The 16,766-nt window shown below is 39.4% G+C and overlaps 1 protein-coding gene across 12 annotated transcripts in view; it reads right to left on the bottom strand.

The window, feature by feature from the left end:
- The window catches only part of LOC136433156 (protein PALS1-like), a 71,320-nt gene that overhangs the window by 32,918 nt on the left and 21,636 nt on the right, over positions 1–16,766 (bottom strand). For 11 of the 12 annotated variants that reach the window (XM_066425043.1, XM_066425040.1, XM_066425041.1 and 8 more), the window contains 2 exons: positions 7,154–7,263; positions 4,447–4,504 (listed from right to left, as the gene is read on the bottom strand). In XM_066425043.1, coding sequence (XP_066281140.1) covers positions 4,447–4,504; positions 7,154–7,263 — 168 coding nt within the window. Of the gene's footprint in view, positions 1–4,446; positions 4,505–7,153; positions 7,264–7,504; positions 7,527–16,766 lie in introns of those variants that run through there. The other variant, XM_066425046.1, reaches the window with a different exon arrangement.

Below are 16,766 nucleotides of genomic sequence, written 5' to 3' on the forward strand. Positions count from 1 at the left end.
CGCATAAAGAGGCAGAGATACAAAATATCTCTCACGTACGTCTGGCTAATGGTACGATGTCACGTGACATGTCAGAGTGCGTATGCATATGGCGCTCCTTCTGAGACAGCAGCTACATGTATTTTGTCAAGATAACACTGAAATACTCCTGGACAAGTGTCTTTTCAATATACATATACAGCCAGGTATACAAAGAATATCATTCACATCACACTAACAACTCCATATATAATACACAGCTGCAGTGATGACTAGAAATATGCCTGTCTTATCAACAAATGTTCCTTGCCCATCAAATTATCTTAGCCTGCAAAAGCATGAAGGACCATCTAATTATTTCACAGTCTGCTTTTACAGTTTTTCAAAGGCTTTAATTTCTTTAACGTAAAAAAAGAATTTAATCTACCCAACAGTAGCACTTTTTTCACATCCATGTAGCCCGACTTGTAACTGGACGTCAAAGCCTGGGTACAAAAAAATCTGTGCTGTATCTGTCAGGCTTATAAAGCACAATCAACTTTACCTGCTTCTTGGCTCATTGAGGATTCACCAAGCTTTTAATTAATATGAGCATCTAACACCCCAGGGAATGGTCCCAGGACTGATGCCAAGTCTAGCTGGAAGCCTGCAAATGGGGCTAATCCTTCCCAATGGGAGCAGATGAGCTCTTTAAATCCACCTTCCCTAGTAAAATTCATTCCTGATAAAACTGATAGATTCTAGACTGTTTCTCAGAGAGAAATGGGAATGTGCTTCTTTCAGTCTCCATTATGGAATCTGCATTGGCAGGGCAATGAAAAATTGATACTTTTTACAGAAAAAATTACGAAAAGCACATAAGAGAAAAACGACAGGAAGAGAAAAGTAATTTTTGAAAAATGCACCAACATTCCCAAAAGCCCTCCCCCAAAACCTTCTTGGGTCAATCCTAAATCTTGTTGATGGCATTTGTCAAGTAATGTCAGCTGTCTCTTCCATCATAGTAGGAATTCTGTTGCCAACATCTGTCCATCCCTAAAAATGTCAGACTTGAAAAACAAAGCTTTAGATGAAAGATGTTGAATTTTGATACGTGTTTGACATCTGCCTGACAATACTGCCCGCTGATCTTATCAGTTACAAGAGGACAGCTTGATAAAAGTGTGCATCTTTTATATTCTCATCTTTCTTCACATATCTTGTTAATAAGCCATCTATTTTCAGATCTAATAACATGTTTGCCTGTTTATTTATCTATTTAGACCCATCAGCCTCATCAGTAATTCCAGCAGTCAGATGCTGTACTGTGCACAGTGCTAGGTTTGGTTTTCTGGTAATGAAGAGAACTTCTGCCTGATAACGGCACACACCAATTATCAAATCCAAGCTGTTGGCCACTGTTGTAGAAAACTGGTGCCCATCAGAAAACGGTAATCAGGGGAAAATGATAATCAGGGGAATAAAGGCAAAATTATGTCAGCCACAGAATCTGCTCTCATAATGCCTAAACACACATGGTTTTATTATCTGCCTGCAGGTTCTGGCTCAGTAATCAATACCTACTTGTTAATTGTGATCAATACAAGGCCTGATAAATTGGACCTCACACTATAAGGCTGCACCAAGTAATTTTTGTGGATGACGTCCGCGCGCGCATTGATTTTGGTCTGTTCCCAGAAAAAAACACAAGAATTTCCGTGTCCTGTAACTATGACCAAATCGTAAGATTAACGTAAAACTCGTCACGCGAAATGCATGAATAAACGCATGTGCCGTATAACAGTGGTGTACATGTGCACCACGGTCAAAATACCAGTAGTAGTACTAGTAAGTAAGATGGCGTCGAATTCCACAGAGCATGTGGGTTCGGACGCTAAATATGTGAGCATAAAAGTGAAAAAGGGCGGCAACGTTGTTGTTGATTGGTACGCTCTCCATGTCGGTCAGGGAGAGCTGACGTTCGCGCAACTGTACGAGAGACTTGTAGCGGCGAGTGAGTTTCAGCCGTACAATTTTAAGCAAGTCTTGTCAAGATCAGCTACAGTGCATTTCCTCTGCAATGACGAGAAGATCGGGAGAGGCATTGAAGTTTACTCCGGCCTGCAGGTGGGGCAGGCAACCAAGTAGTTCAGGTGTTTCATCCGCATGGAGGTCGACAATACAGCTGCCCCAACTGAAGCTCCTAGGCCAAAGTCTGTTTTTGAGGTATGAAAAGTTCCGTTCTTTAGTCTGTTTTGGATCAAGTACTATGTGCAAAAAAAAAAATCTGGGAAGGGGGAGTGTAAGATAAATGCATTCATTTATTCTGCATGGATAATGATCATTTATTCGTTTCTGGTTATTTATACTTGTTGGGGAAATATGTTTTTTTTTTCTATTATTTTGGGTCCATATTTGGCTCTTGAATAATTACTATTATTCATTAGGATTTCTAAAGCATAGGTAGAAATGTAGTAATGCATGCGAAGAGTTAATTACCGACTAATTTTGCCTTTTTAATATACTATGTTTCTGCAGGCCTGCAAAATCAATGGGATATGGAAAGAAACAGGACAGGACAACAACTGCTGTTCAACTTCAGCTGATTTAATCAAATTATTGCTGTTTTCATGATGAATAAAATAATTGTTAGTTGTAACACTGTGTTCTCTCATTCAATTTGTGTCCTAATATGTGTCGTCGACTATTATTTTTCAAATCAAGGCATCTTGTTTTTTTCGGCCCTTCTTGTTTTTTTTCGCGCTCTCGCATTAGATCTAGGGTCTCCAAAGGACGTCATCCATAAAAATTACTTGGTGCAGCCTAAACTTGTCCAGCTCAGTTCCCCAGCCAAGCATACCTAATGATGATGGATAAGGTCAGGGGGACCAGGTCTTCCTGGTGATTTATGAAAGGAACAACTGGAGCAAAAGGTCACAAGTTTTCATGGAAACCAGACAATAGGAAACAACTCAAAGGGTTTCCTCCTTCTTATAGATCTAGTTCAATGAACTTCAATACCCTAACTTGTTATTAGAAGATTTTCTTTCTGAAAATTCGGCAACGATAATATGCCAAACAATTTTTTGTTTATTTTTTGTTATATTTAACGAGACCACTAAATGTACTGTTCAAATTACGAGTAAAGACAAGAGGTCCAATAACTGCCAAAACAGATTTGTCTGCTATCCTCATCATATAAATAATTTCCTGCTTCTTCCACATGTCATCAGAGGCTAAATCTAGGACTTGTTTGTTTACCTATTATAGATGTAGCTGGGTAGTATAAATGTACGGGATGGATAAGGAGTATATGGCCAGAGGGTACTGAAGTCATATCTCACAGTACAATCTCATGGTGGATCTTGTGCTAATATTCACTATGAATGATGTAGGAATTTCAAATGTACCAAAAATCAAACTGACAGGGAAATCTCACAGGAGGGAAAGTTGACACACCTCCTGTCCTTTTCACAAGTCTCTATCACCCTGCAGCTGTTCCTAGAAACATCTGCATAAACTTCTATCTCAACTGGGCCTCTCAGACAGTAAAGACTAATTACTAATGACACAGGCTTAGACACACTAACTTAAGTTTTCATCTCAAAATGAGGGTTGACAACATTTTTGTTTGCCTACTAGATTCTAGATGTACCAAATAGTCCTATGAAAAAAAGACTTCTGCAGTTTAGACATACATATGCATCTTTCAAGAAAGCGTATGTCTAACATGTCTGTTTTCTTCCCATAGACTACAAAGGTGTCATCAAGAGTCTTGCATAAGAAGTTGAACAACAGTCAGTAGAACAACATGCAAACTGCAATTTCAAGACAATTTCAATTCAAAAGACAAAAAGACAATTTCCCTGCACCACCACCACAACTGGTAATCTCTAGATACTGTGACATGCAGAATCAGCAACATCGGCTTCTGCTAAGTCGGCACTCTTGCAGGTGTTGTTTTTGTTCAAGCCCACGCTAAATACCAGCAAAAATTGAACTCAATGGTGATAAGATACAGATCTGTCCCTTGACTACAGGAAGGAGCTTTCATCTCTTCACTGATTATAGACTTTACACAAAATAAATTTCACACCAACGCTGCAGATATCAAGCAGATGTGACCAAACATCATATTCAAACATTACCAACATATCTTCTATAACCTGTGCAAAAATGCCAACGAATTATGCCTAGTAAGTACATGTGCATAAGGCAATTTGCTGTTTTTTTCTAGTTTGTACACTGTAGTTGGTTCGCAAAGTATTGTGGTTAAATGATCAGCAACACATGCTGCTATGTGTTCTACAGAAAATATTTATCATTATGTACAGCATTCATCATCAACACTTGTACATGGGACGACAGAAGGATGACACGATAAAGGAACATCCAACATTAACCAAGATAGAAATCTTAAGCTGGCTTTACACTTACTGTGACTAAATTTACAAATTCAATAGAACAGTAATCAGGATGAGTTCTTACCAGGTGGAAGTCCGTTGCGCCTCTTGACACGGAGACATATCGTTCTAGACTTGATACACTGAAACACAAAATGCCTCATTAGTCATTCAGCATGCAGATGTCACAATTCTAACATCACCCTTTCTTACTGTACAGGAAATGCCACAAGCTATGTGGGCGCACTATTTATACAAAAAGAGAGACGATTTACATAAATGAAAAGAAGATATGTTTGTTCTACTACAAAGGACATCCTACTGGTGAGTTAACATTTATAAACCTGGCCATATGGACAGACCAAAAAGGAACTCTTACAGTCAAAAATATAGATATACTTACATTGTAAGAAAGATAGAAAAAAATAGTGGTCATGGAATCAATTCAATCTGAGCAACAGTTTTTTACATAACAAAATATGGTCCTGCAGTTATTCCGTTTTTCGTAGAACAATCCTTTGATTGAATATAACTGAACAGTTGCTACAGAAAGTGTACTGAGTGTGTCTTGTATATCAACAACTGACATTTCGCAAATGTACTTACATGATTATAGAACCTTGAGTATCAATTTGTCTGTGACTTACACTTTCCAAGCTTTTTTTTTCTCTAACAATATAACAAAGCTGCCTTTCAAAGGCCACCCATGGGAAAGTGAAATCCACACCACCCTTGTGAAAAAGGCATCCAGTATTGCCCAAATTTGTGGGATTTGTATGGACTAATGAAAGTGCTCAGGATTTCAACGGAAAGTTTGTTCCACTGCTTTCACTCCCTACCCCCGGATTAACGATGAAAGTAATTGTTTTCTGTGCTACAGTTTAGTGGATCAAGGAAAATGTGTAGCACTTTACTGCCTCAGGGGATGGGGATTACATGGTGCATGAAGGAACCATAATGCACCAGGATTGTGTGTAATATCTGTAGTCACTCTAGCACACTAGGGGGTCCAACCAAACATGCTGTAACAGGTGACTCTGTGGGAAGGAAATCAGACTTCAATGTCTGGGGATTTGTCCAATAGGCAAAACAGAGGAGAGTAAAATGGCGTTCAGTGCAATTTCTTCCTCAGCAGAACTGTGTGGTTATAGTTGTTTTAAACCCATTAAATCTAACCCTTGCCAAGGCCAATTAAGACTGGGCATAAAAAAATCATAATTCAACTGTGACATTGGTAGTGGTAGAGGTCTGCTGCTGGGGCCTGGTAGATAGAGAACAAAATTCCATCAGTCAAAAGTATACGTAGTTATGAAGATCTCTTATTCTACACAATGCAACATCACCTAAGATAAGGATGGCTTCCCATGTTCAGGCTACCTGGATTATATGATGAAATGCGAAGATATCTCTCTCACACACACGCTCGCACGCACACAGGCTTAGCTCTATAAAGGTCGCGGGGACAGATATGACATTCCAGCCTCCCATCTTACACATAACTTTTTGACCTTAGCGTGATGATCACACAGCCTAGAGGGAGTTGCAAGTCTGCCTTGATGCAAGGAAAGCCGCTAAGTTAGACTGATGGTTGTCTTCACACGAAGGGCTACATCGGAGATGCATTAAGGGCAAACTCAAGGCAATCAATAAATAATGAACTGAGACTGACACAGGTGGGCACACACGCTAATTAAATACAATTTTATCACCTCCTTAGAATGATGTACCCACGAGCCTGACAGATAATTGATTATTACTTTTCTCCTGGATTTTCGGTTCCTGTGACTAAATCAAACCATCTCAAGTCAATATATATATGCAAAGCAGGGCTGTTTCCAGCTTTAAATTTGTCTTCCGACCCACTCACTGTTTGGGAGCCCATGTTGTTACTTTTCGTAAAAATCTGTCATTGTAAGCTCAGGAAAGTACATTGTTATCAATCATATGTCATGCTTTTTTGGACGGATAGGGTGAAATTTTGTCCGTGCCAAAAAACAAATTTCCATCCCAGGACGGAGTGTGCCATATTGCATTCTAAAAGCTTGAGTGCTTACAACCACAATTCAGTGTCCACTGCTTTGCTGGAGTATGTTCTGGTCCAAAAAGGGCTATCGATCTAGCAAATCCAAAAACACTTCAAGTGCAAGTTCTTACAGTTTGATAAATGAATATTTACACCAAAAGTTGCAGCAATACTAAGCAGAACAGCCCTCAAGTACATTTTTTCAAAGGCTGACATGTGTGAGGGTATATCTGTCCAAGTAATCTGTGTTTAATCCATTACTGATAAAGTTCCACCAATTTATCTTCATTCTGCCTTGGAATAATATTTGTATACCTTGGACTTTGTGCCTGATTAACTCTGGCCTGATCTGGAAATTCTGAAGTGTTTATTTTTACTTTGAAACATTAGTTCTTCAACCGTTCTTCAATCTTTTTATCATCTACATATACCCTGGAAGATTTATATTTCTGAAAAAATATTTTTCCTGCAAATGGTTTGCTACAGGATATTTGGCTGCCCCGTGGTTTGATTTCTGTCATCTCATAGCCTAGTAGTAGTTAGGGTTTTGTGGTGAATTCATCCCTGAACAAGAACTGTCATGTGAGTTATAATTACAGGTTGTACAGCAAAAAGTTTGGTTGAAAATCAAGTGGACTTTGTACTAGTAAAACTCACTCAGTCCTCTTTTGTATTTGGAAAGTCAGTTTAAAACTTGATTTCCGCTGCTATTCTGACATACCTGTACTCAATTATGGTTCTTTACAAACATCGTAGTAAACCTTCTCACCTTGTGGATGTGGGCGATTATTTCCGAGTGTGTCGCATTCTCCAAAGACTCCCCGTTCACCTCAAGAATCTCGTCCCCGACTTCTAGATCCGCACGGTCGGCTGGAGAACCTGCAGAAACAAACAGGGCAAAGGTCACTGAGGGGTCAAAGGGCACAAGTTCTTGTACTCCTCCATCAAACATTCAAAGAATTAAATTGAAAGTTGCTAGGCTATTTGTTTGCTTTCTTGCTTAGATTTCAATCAATGATTCACATTGCTCCATACTGTATTATAAGTATAACACCTTAACATTTACAGCATATACAACCATGATACATTTACCATGTTGGTAAGCATGAATTAAAACTACCTTTCATACTGGAATAGCCTGTTAGTATTACAAAAAGTGCTGAATAAATCCACAGCACAGCCATTTCACAACTATCCTCAACAGAATTTTCACCACATCACAGTGCTTGGCACATTGACAACCTTTGACATTGTAAGTAGTAACACTTAACAATGAAAGAAATATTCCAAAGGACCGGCCCTATAATTCCCGAATACTTAAAATATCTCTGTTCCAACAAGAGGAAAATCACAAAGCAAGTGCCCCCTGGAGGGGGATGAGGCATGGATAAGCCACTCGTTAATTTCTCAGTAGGACCACTTTCAAAGGAACAGTTGTAGCAACCTATTATTTGGCTGGAAGACCTTTTCAATCCCTGTGTACATTGAACTTGGGAGTCGTGTAGCAGTCGAGGTCAGAGACACTTACAGCAGTCTTGGACAGACCCCAAGAAAAAGCTGCTGGGTTATCTGGAGAAAGGCCCACCCTACAATTATATTTTCTTCACAAATGAACTCATGTATCTATAAAAGCCTATTGAACCTATGCAAACACGAGAGATGTTCAGTTTTGTCACATAACTTATCTATGTCTTGATTTAGTACTCCGTCTTTCTCTTTTCAATTCAACAAATTCAACAAAACATCTATATTCTGATTAATAGGCACACAAAGGTTTAGCAAGCAATAATGACATCAACCACTGAATACCTGTCAAGTACAGTACATCAGAAAGAGACACCGACCCTAGATCAAACTTGAAACAGCACCGGCCAGAAAAACAACCAACTTCAACTCTGCAACTCAAACCACCCAAGCTTGGCGTCAGCTGTCCAGGTTAGGCAGCAACACCTTTTTTGGCTGCTTTTGCTAATAATACAGAATGGAATAATGGGCATCCCAAAGTAACAGATGTGCAAGAGTACAACACCCACATAACCACTGACCTTTAATATCCACCAAAACAGGACAGTAGGCAGCAAGAATTTCACCCCACAACAATGTGGTTATTTTACCTTTGCCAGCAACTAAGATCTGCCTCTCCTATCACTATCAGCTCATCTCATCTACTAGTGGCTTTGGGCAGCAAGAATTCCATTTATAAACAATATGGTTCACCTTCGCGCGCATTATCTGACAAATAAGATAAGTTGTACCACTCATCCAGCTTATAAGACCACTGGAGATTTATTTGGAAGATGATGATGATGATGATGATGAGATTTTCCCCTGAGATCAATGTTCACTGCCTCTGAACCAATCCCAGCATGCAGCTGTTCATGGTGATAAAGAAGTAGAAGCAAGAATGTGATATGACAGCACCCGATATTGGCAATGTATTTCCTAAACCTTTGTTTCATGGTTAAAACACTTTTGTTTTAGTTTTCCTTATACTTCCATGTCACATATCTGTTTGTTAGGAGGAGATTGTCAGAAAAAAATGAGGCAGGCAGGCAGTAAACATTACAATCTTCCTTCACAACATCTACTAGGATATACCAAGGACATTATATAATGTCCTTGGATATACCCAGCCTACAACTACAAGTGCCTGTTCAGCAGCCATGTTTACTCATCCCAGCTGCTGTTCCATTAAAGGTTTAACACCTGTTTGAGATAAATTAGAAGGACTGTGCTACCAGATTATCACTTCCTGGGGTGCCAATTATTCTCATCTTTGGAGGAAAAAGAGGGAGTAAACACCCAAAGTATTGAAATATCAAAAGAAAATAGAAAGGTCGAGGTAAAAAAAACTCCTAATTACAGTGTATATTCTACAAAGTTATAGAGAAGGAATAAGAAATGCTATTATCATTCGTACAGATTTTTTGGACAGTAGTTTGAAAAGATTCTCAACGACATATACCATGTTCACTTCAAGAGTGTTGACCTTGAGGTTGTTTGCATGCAGGACACACCCCAAAGTAAACAAGGCGACAACAAGCCCAGCTGCCTGGTGCAGTGTTGTGTTTAGTGCTAGTCCACCCACCCACATTCCAAAACTGCTCTCTGCCCTCCCATGGCACCTAATCCCTGATCTGAACACCATGCTATGCTCTGATTATGTTTCGCCAACGAAACATATTGTTTTTGTCAGGTTTCTTCTCCTTCTCCTTCTCCTTCTCCTTCTCCTTCTTCTCCTGTCAAATCTTCAAATCGCTTCTTCTCGGTCGTCCGTCGACCAAATAAGCTGAAATTTGGTATGCAGGTAGAGTACGTGTATACCCCTAGACCCTTTTTAAATTTTTTTGATAGAAGTTTTTAAAATGATTTTATGGAGGTTTTTTGGTCATTTTCAGACAAAAGTCGCACATTATGGCCTCCAGTGCCGTGGTGTTGAAACCTGAGGACCTGAAATTTGGTCTAGTTGTGCATTGGATATTTGCCCAAAGGACCTCATTATTTTTTTTGGCATACAGTACTTCAAAATGATTTATTTTGCAATTTTTTGATGCAATTTTTGGTTATTTTCTGTCGGGGCCAGCAAGAACTAGGTCATACTGTAACATAAGCCCTCCTACACTTCCCCTGTCTCCTGCCCTGTCTGGGACTTAAAACCAAGCAGATGTCAGGGGGTACCTATACTAATGGTATTACAGAAAGTTATATGTACCTTATGTTACATGGTACGGATGTTATATTTGAGATGTAGGTACCTATAGGAAAGGTGACTACACCTGACTATTACTTAGGCTAATGAGGACCTAATTCGCATAATGTATGCATAAAGTTGTATGTGCCTTACCGTAAATGCTGCGGATGTCATCTTTGACATGTAGGTACCTTTAGGAAAGGCGAACACACCAGGCCATAAATTATGCTAATGAGGACCTACTTTGCATAATCGATGCATGAAGTTGTATGTCCCTTACCGTAAAAGCTGCAGATGTCATCTTTGAGGTGTAGGTACCTTTAGGAAAGGCGAACACACCTGGCCATGAATTATGCTAATGAGGACCTCATTTGCATAATTCGCGCATAAACTTGTATTTCCCTTACCGTGACAACATGTAGGTACATGTAGGAAAGGTGAAAGCACCTGGACATAACTTATGCTCATGAGGACCTCATTTGCATAAATTATGCAGAAACTTGGATTTGCCCAGGAGTTATTTTGGGACAGCCCACTTCTTGCATGAGGAGTATGGGCGAAACATCCTGAATTTGCTCTTAAAGCAAATGACGGCCAGTCTAGTTGTGTTTAGATCTTGTCTAAGGGAAGATTTCTGACTCCAGTAGAGTAAGCAGTGATGATAGCGCACCATTAAGTCCAGGAAGTATCTCTCACATGTAGCAGGAAGGAACAATTAGCAGGATTGGAATAGGAAGGGCAGGATTTATCTTTGTGGATAAAGCTTTTATTTTTAATACCCTTTTTACAGCACCCTGATAAACACAGCCCTATATATGGCCGATCCCTTCTTTACACTGTTGACTTGTAAATACACATTACACACTGATAAAGATGGAATGCAATGTACACGTGTATACGTATAAGGCACAAATGACTTGTTATCAATATCAATTCCTCAGAACAGAGACAATAAATTCCAAAGTTGAAAGATATACTGACAACTACCCTTTCCTTACCATCAGTATTGCCATCTTTCTCCTTTTGTCCTGCCTGATACCCTCCATGTGGTCAACTTTGACCTGCTGACCACCTGTCAGACTGAAATAACCTGACCTTTAACATCTGACCCACCAGATAATAAGTATTCATGCTAACTGGCATCGTGTCACAGGAGACAGGGTGGAAGAATTTTGTAGTGAACAAGTTTGGCAGTTATGATCCATGCTTGTACACACACACACATACATACACAAAACACACACACACACACACACACACACACACACACACACACACACACACACAAAGAAAACAAAATATTTTCCCTGTGAACATACAAAGAAAAGATGATGAAAACAAAAACTTCTTTGCAGCACAGGTTATGAGAACTATTTTCCAGTACCTCCTTATTTATCCCAATACTTGCCAAGTTGCCAATGAGAATAGGCGCAGATGGCAAATCTCTTAATACCTTTCTGCAAGGTCAGCTACGGTTGAATTAACTGGACAACATTCTCTGTAATTCATTTGAAATACCAAGGAACTAATCCCATGAAGAATTACACCTTATGGACAGATTATTTCCAGAAGCTCTGGGAACCAAGATAGTCAGGGTGAACAGAAACATATAACTTGCATTTAGCTGCTGCACTTCTTATTCTAACATCCGTAAAATTGCACAGGGACCTTCTTCCAAATTTTGCAGTAATACTCGTACTCCAATGAAAAGGCACTTCCATGTAGGCAGTGGTTTACACTACAAGTGGTCTATCAGTTTCTTTTAGAAAACATAAACACTAGTCAGTGATTCTGGTCTGAAAACATGCATTGTGCTTCACAAGACTGGAATAATCAAATCTCTTCCTGCTCGCTGGCCAAGTATACCGGTTTGTGACATGTTAGGACCTGAACATAATGGTCTGCTATATAAGATTTATGCTCGTTATCACTTCAACACAAATTCAACTCAACCCACTGACAGCTCTCCTGTCAACTATGATTTATATGTTCTGGTTCACTACATTGAAGCATGACCCTTTTCTGTCCCTTATAGTTATACAATATCTTATAGTCAATTCCACATTACCGCCAAGGTACTAGTATTTGCTGCCTGTTAGTTTTCTCACAATTATCATAAACTCTGCAAACAAAATGTTGACCAAAACTTCTCATCTTGTTGTCAACCAGTTACAGATGAGCTTTGATCCTATGATATTGGCCTAACTGCCTACTGTGTCTTTCATAGGAGGTGCATATATACCATTCTAATGTGGACAGACCTTATAAACAGGGCAACAATACATCTAAGTATGGTATTGACTCCTACTGATCCTGCAGCATATAAACTAATCCAAGGGATCAATTCTATAACATCCTCCATTGGTGGAAGATCAGTACCAATTTGTTATGGAGAGGGAATGGAAATCTGTTTAGTGACCAATGACATCTACTGTTAGTCCCAATAGCTAGCCTACAGACTAACAGAGGATATGTATAAATGTACTTGTAACAAGAGCTGTGGGATTCCCCTGGTGCATTGAACTTGTATATTCAGTGGACATCATCTGTCCTTCTTGTTACCACCAGCAGGAGATCAGGAGCCTATTATCTGATAATGAAAGTTTACTCAAGTTTATGCTTGATTGCTACATGTAATTGCAAGCAATTAGGAGATAGCAAGTAACACAGACAATTATACACAGAAGTGTGGAAAACAAGGAGATACTTTAATGCTACAAAATAGTTGTTTTGAACTGAAATTGCAGAGTTTAATTTCTTTGGAACAAGGTAAAGAGATGATAGTATAGCAATGCCTTTTCTGTTCTGTCCACATGAACCAACTTTACCAAGCTGATGCCGTGATGGGCACACCTGACACCCTACAGGTAAATAAGGTGTCTATCTCAGGTAATCTGTGGGAAATTCCTTGCTGGTCATGTGACTGGTACACTGTGTACCTTGGCTCATCTAAGTCAGCCAAAGGGCCACAGAGGTCACAATCCATCACTGTTCTGTTTCTGGTCCAGTTTGAGAGAAATCAGGGCACTTAGTCCCATTTGCTCTGCCATTATCAGTCCCTCCATAAGGCATAACACATTTGTACCGAATGAATTCTACAAAAAGACTAGTAGATAAGGACTTTGACAGTTCTAACCTCTGCCAAGACAATAGCCTTTCCTACACAGAATTTACCTGATTGTAACCTGCAGTTTTGATTACATACGACCAACGCTTTCTCAGAAACAAACGAAAAAACATCCGAAGATCCAATGAAAAAACATACTTTTCTTCATTTGGAACAGCCTGCTGGCAGCCTTACCTGCATTTTGTGTGATTGAACACTTCTGTCCTCACCACTACAGATGAAATATGGTAGAATGGCATTCAAAACATCTGTCTTTACATTTATCTTTTGTCTACTGGTAGTGATTGATTCTGATATCCTTTACCTAGATGCCTAACCAATAAATAATATCATGCCTTACTTTATGGTAATCTTCTAAAGTTATTTATTAATATTTATGAATAATACATTTTTGTACCTCCAAACCACCTAGAAATGAATCATTTCACCACCCCTTTCCCAATTCTTTGTGACCTGTAGTTCGAAAGGTCAGCTGAAGCAGCCACTTGCCTATTACAGATCTTATCAGGCACAGAACAGCCTAGAGGAGAGATATTATCACCAACCAATCTTCAACCAGCCAAGAAGCAGCCTTGCAACAATCTGAGAAATGGACAAAATAGCCTCAGCTCTCTGTCGGGGCATTCTGAAAATACCTTCACTGATTCAGGCCATTTTTCACGCAATTAGCTTCTATGTCCCACAATGACAGTCAGTACGCTGCTAATGCCATTTCCGTTATTGCATTACCTGTAACAACCACTTTGTTCTTCAAATGGCCATCATCCAGTTATCTACATTTCTTTCGACCCATTTTTTCAGCCAGTGAGTCATCCAGGCTTTTTATGTCTGAGATAAAGTTAATTTGTGAGCTTTATGGCATAAGTGGTTAGCGATCCTGCTGCTTCGCCATATGGATCAAATTCCGTGGATCTGTGGTGGGGTTCGATCCATGGGTCAGCCACAGTACAGGTGGTGAAATAAAGCCAACAGCCCTTGTACAGTAGGGTAGCTTCAGGTGTAAGCCCCGAGAATCAAACCTGTATGTCAAAGCACCCAATACACTTATCAAGAGTAGGGTATGCTTGGCTGGAAACACGAGACAGACACAGCAAAGCTAGCCTGAGTACCAGCCTCAGCAGTGACCGCTGGCTAAAAAAAATCTCTTGACGTGGTTAGCAAACGATTTTTTATGGCTACAGCAAAGCCGCATTGCACTACTACTAGTTGTACTGTACTACTAGCTACTTAAAAAAGCGTCATGCTTCACCTCAATTTAGGATATCATGAAGAGAAAGATGAGATCTAGAACAGATCACAAAGAGGACAATGACTACTAGTATCAGGGCTAAGTTCTTTGACATAATATAACTGGCAAGTACTGCATGGTCTGGCTATGAGGGTCAAGTTCTTAGACGTAATATACCCAGAAACTACTGCATGCCTCCAACCTTGTGAGTTATGCCGAAGGGGAGTGACGGTTGACTAATACAGATGCAGATGTAGGACGCTTGAGCTGCAGCGAAGAATCCATCTCCCAACATAGATCAGAGGCAGCCATACCAGCTGACTGATACAAATACAGACTGGTTAAGCTGCATTGCAGAATGTATCTTCTAACAACTGACCTTTGGCAAGAATGACACCCATCATTCAGTAGAGTGCTCCAAGGACAGATGTGTGTCATCCCTGTCAACACACCCTACTTATCAGAGAGAACATACTGACTCTAGCTGGGAGCTGACCACCTGACCTTTTCATAACCATGGCAACCAAAACTACAACTCTGCTATCTGTAATCAATCACCCCATGAGATGTAGATAATTGATAGATATGCAATCATCCGTGAAATAATCTCACTTTATTTAGACGAACAACCCCAAAAGCAAATCACAAGACTGGAAAAGAAACTTTGTCCTTTGGATCAGGACAGTCTATAGATTTTGATTTTTTTTTCCGTCCCTCTCATTGTTTGGGAGCCCATGGACAACATCATCAATTTTTGTTGTTACATATGTCATTTTAACCTTACGATAATACATTTTCATCAATTTCATGTCATGAAATTCAGGATATTATGGACAACGGGGACATTTTTTTTCCTACAACCAAAGTCCTAGTGATAGCCCTGCTTTGCCAAAAATAATTACTCAAGCAACTGGATAACATTTTGAAACAGTCAGACAGTGGATGCTGTCTGAAACGTCTGACTGTTTCAAAATTTTATCCAGTTGCTTGAGTAATTATTTTTCGCGTATCTTACTGGATGTCTAACTTTCATCAACGTAGCCCTGCTTTGAATCCTATGAATTTTGTGTCTGACAACCCTTCACTAAAATAATGCTATAGCAGCATCATACAAAATGGTAATCATCCTATACGAAAGCTCATCATCCTGAGGATGAATTATGATAATGTCATAGACATCAATACTTATTCCAGTTACCCATACCATTAGCATCACGATGCCATACTGAAAAATTGATTTCTTGGACTTCTTGAAATGAAGAAGAAAAAGTCACAAAATCTTTGTCTATGGTATTTTTGATAAGTCAAAATCATACACATTCTATGACACAGTTCCTTCAATACCAAACAACTCGTATGTAGTGAAAAGATTTACAGGTTACACACTAACCCCTCCCCTGCTTTTTCAAACAACTTCCCCTCAAAGTCATTTACACCTAAGTGCTAGTTACCACCCTAATCAAAGTAATAAGACAATAATAATTAAGAACAAAGGCTGCTAATCTGCCGCTAATGGGAACCGCCATAAATCAAGCAAACAATCAAGGTAAACACAAATATATGGATAAGGGGTGTTCCTGTGTACATGGCAGGTAGAATTTTGTACACAAGAAATCGTGACCTATTTTGACTTCCCTCAAGGGTTGGATGAAACAGGAATCACAGAGAAAAGATAAATCACACCTGTCTTGTTGGTACAGATACATACATAATTAATGAAAATCTAAACATTGGTTAGACACAAGGAAGTCTAAATATTACACACATGGTAGGCACTACTAGTACCTCAAGTGGGCCAGGTCAGTCACAGTGATGTCAAGAATCAACTTGACCTTTTAAATGATATGAGAGCAGGTAATATTACATTGACAGAAATTACATTTTAACAACACACAGTAGTTTTTCAGGAGTCTAGAACTAGATAACAGACTCTGCTACAAAAATTTTATTCCATTCTTTTCCTTTTTGCTGTGTTTCTCTTTCTGAGTCTCATTTCCATTTGAAAACATCAAAATCTATCCATAAAACACTACAACTACAATTGTATGCGTGTACCCAATGAATTTCTAAAAACAATCCATGTTCAAACGGGTTACGCTGTCATTAGGTATCATGATTTAGCCAAGCGAACATTCCAGCTCTGTTTGTTGATACTGGTACCTATAAACCAGTCTACTCCTACCACTACGTTTTCCACCTAAGAAGGATGTAGTTTTCCCCCCTAGCCATCCAGGCCTGCAGCCAGTGTACATGTTCACATAGCATAACACACCTGCTGCTGGATCCTGTTACCTGTGCAGCACACAGGCATCCACACACCACCACCACTCACCCTA

Source organism: Branchiostoma lanceolatum, chromosome 4, assembly GCF_035083965.1.
Source record: "Branchiostoma lanceolatum isolate klBraLanc5 chromosome 4, klBraLanc5.hap2, whole genome shotgun sequence".
In the NCBI taxonomy this organism is placed as follows: Eukaryota; Metazoa; Chordata; class Leptocardii; order Amphioxiformes; family Branchiostomatidae; genus Branchiostoma; species Branchiostoma lanceolatum.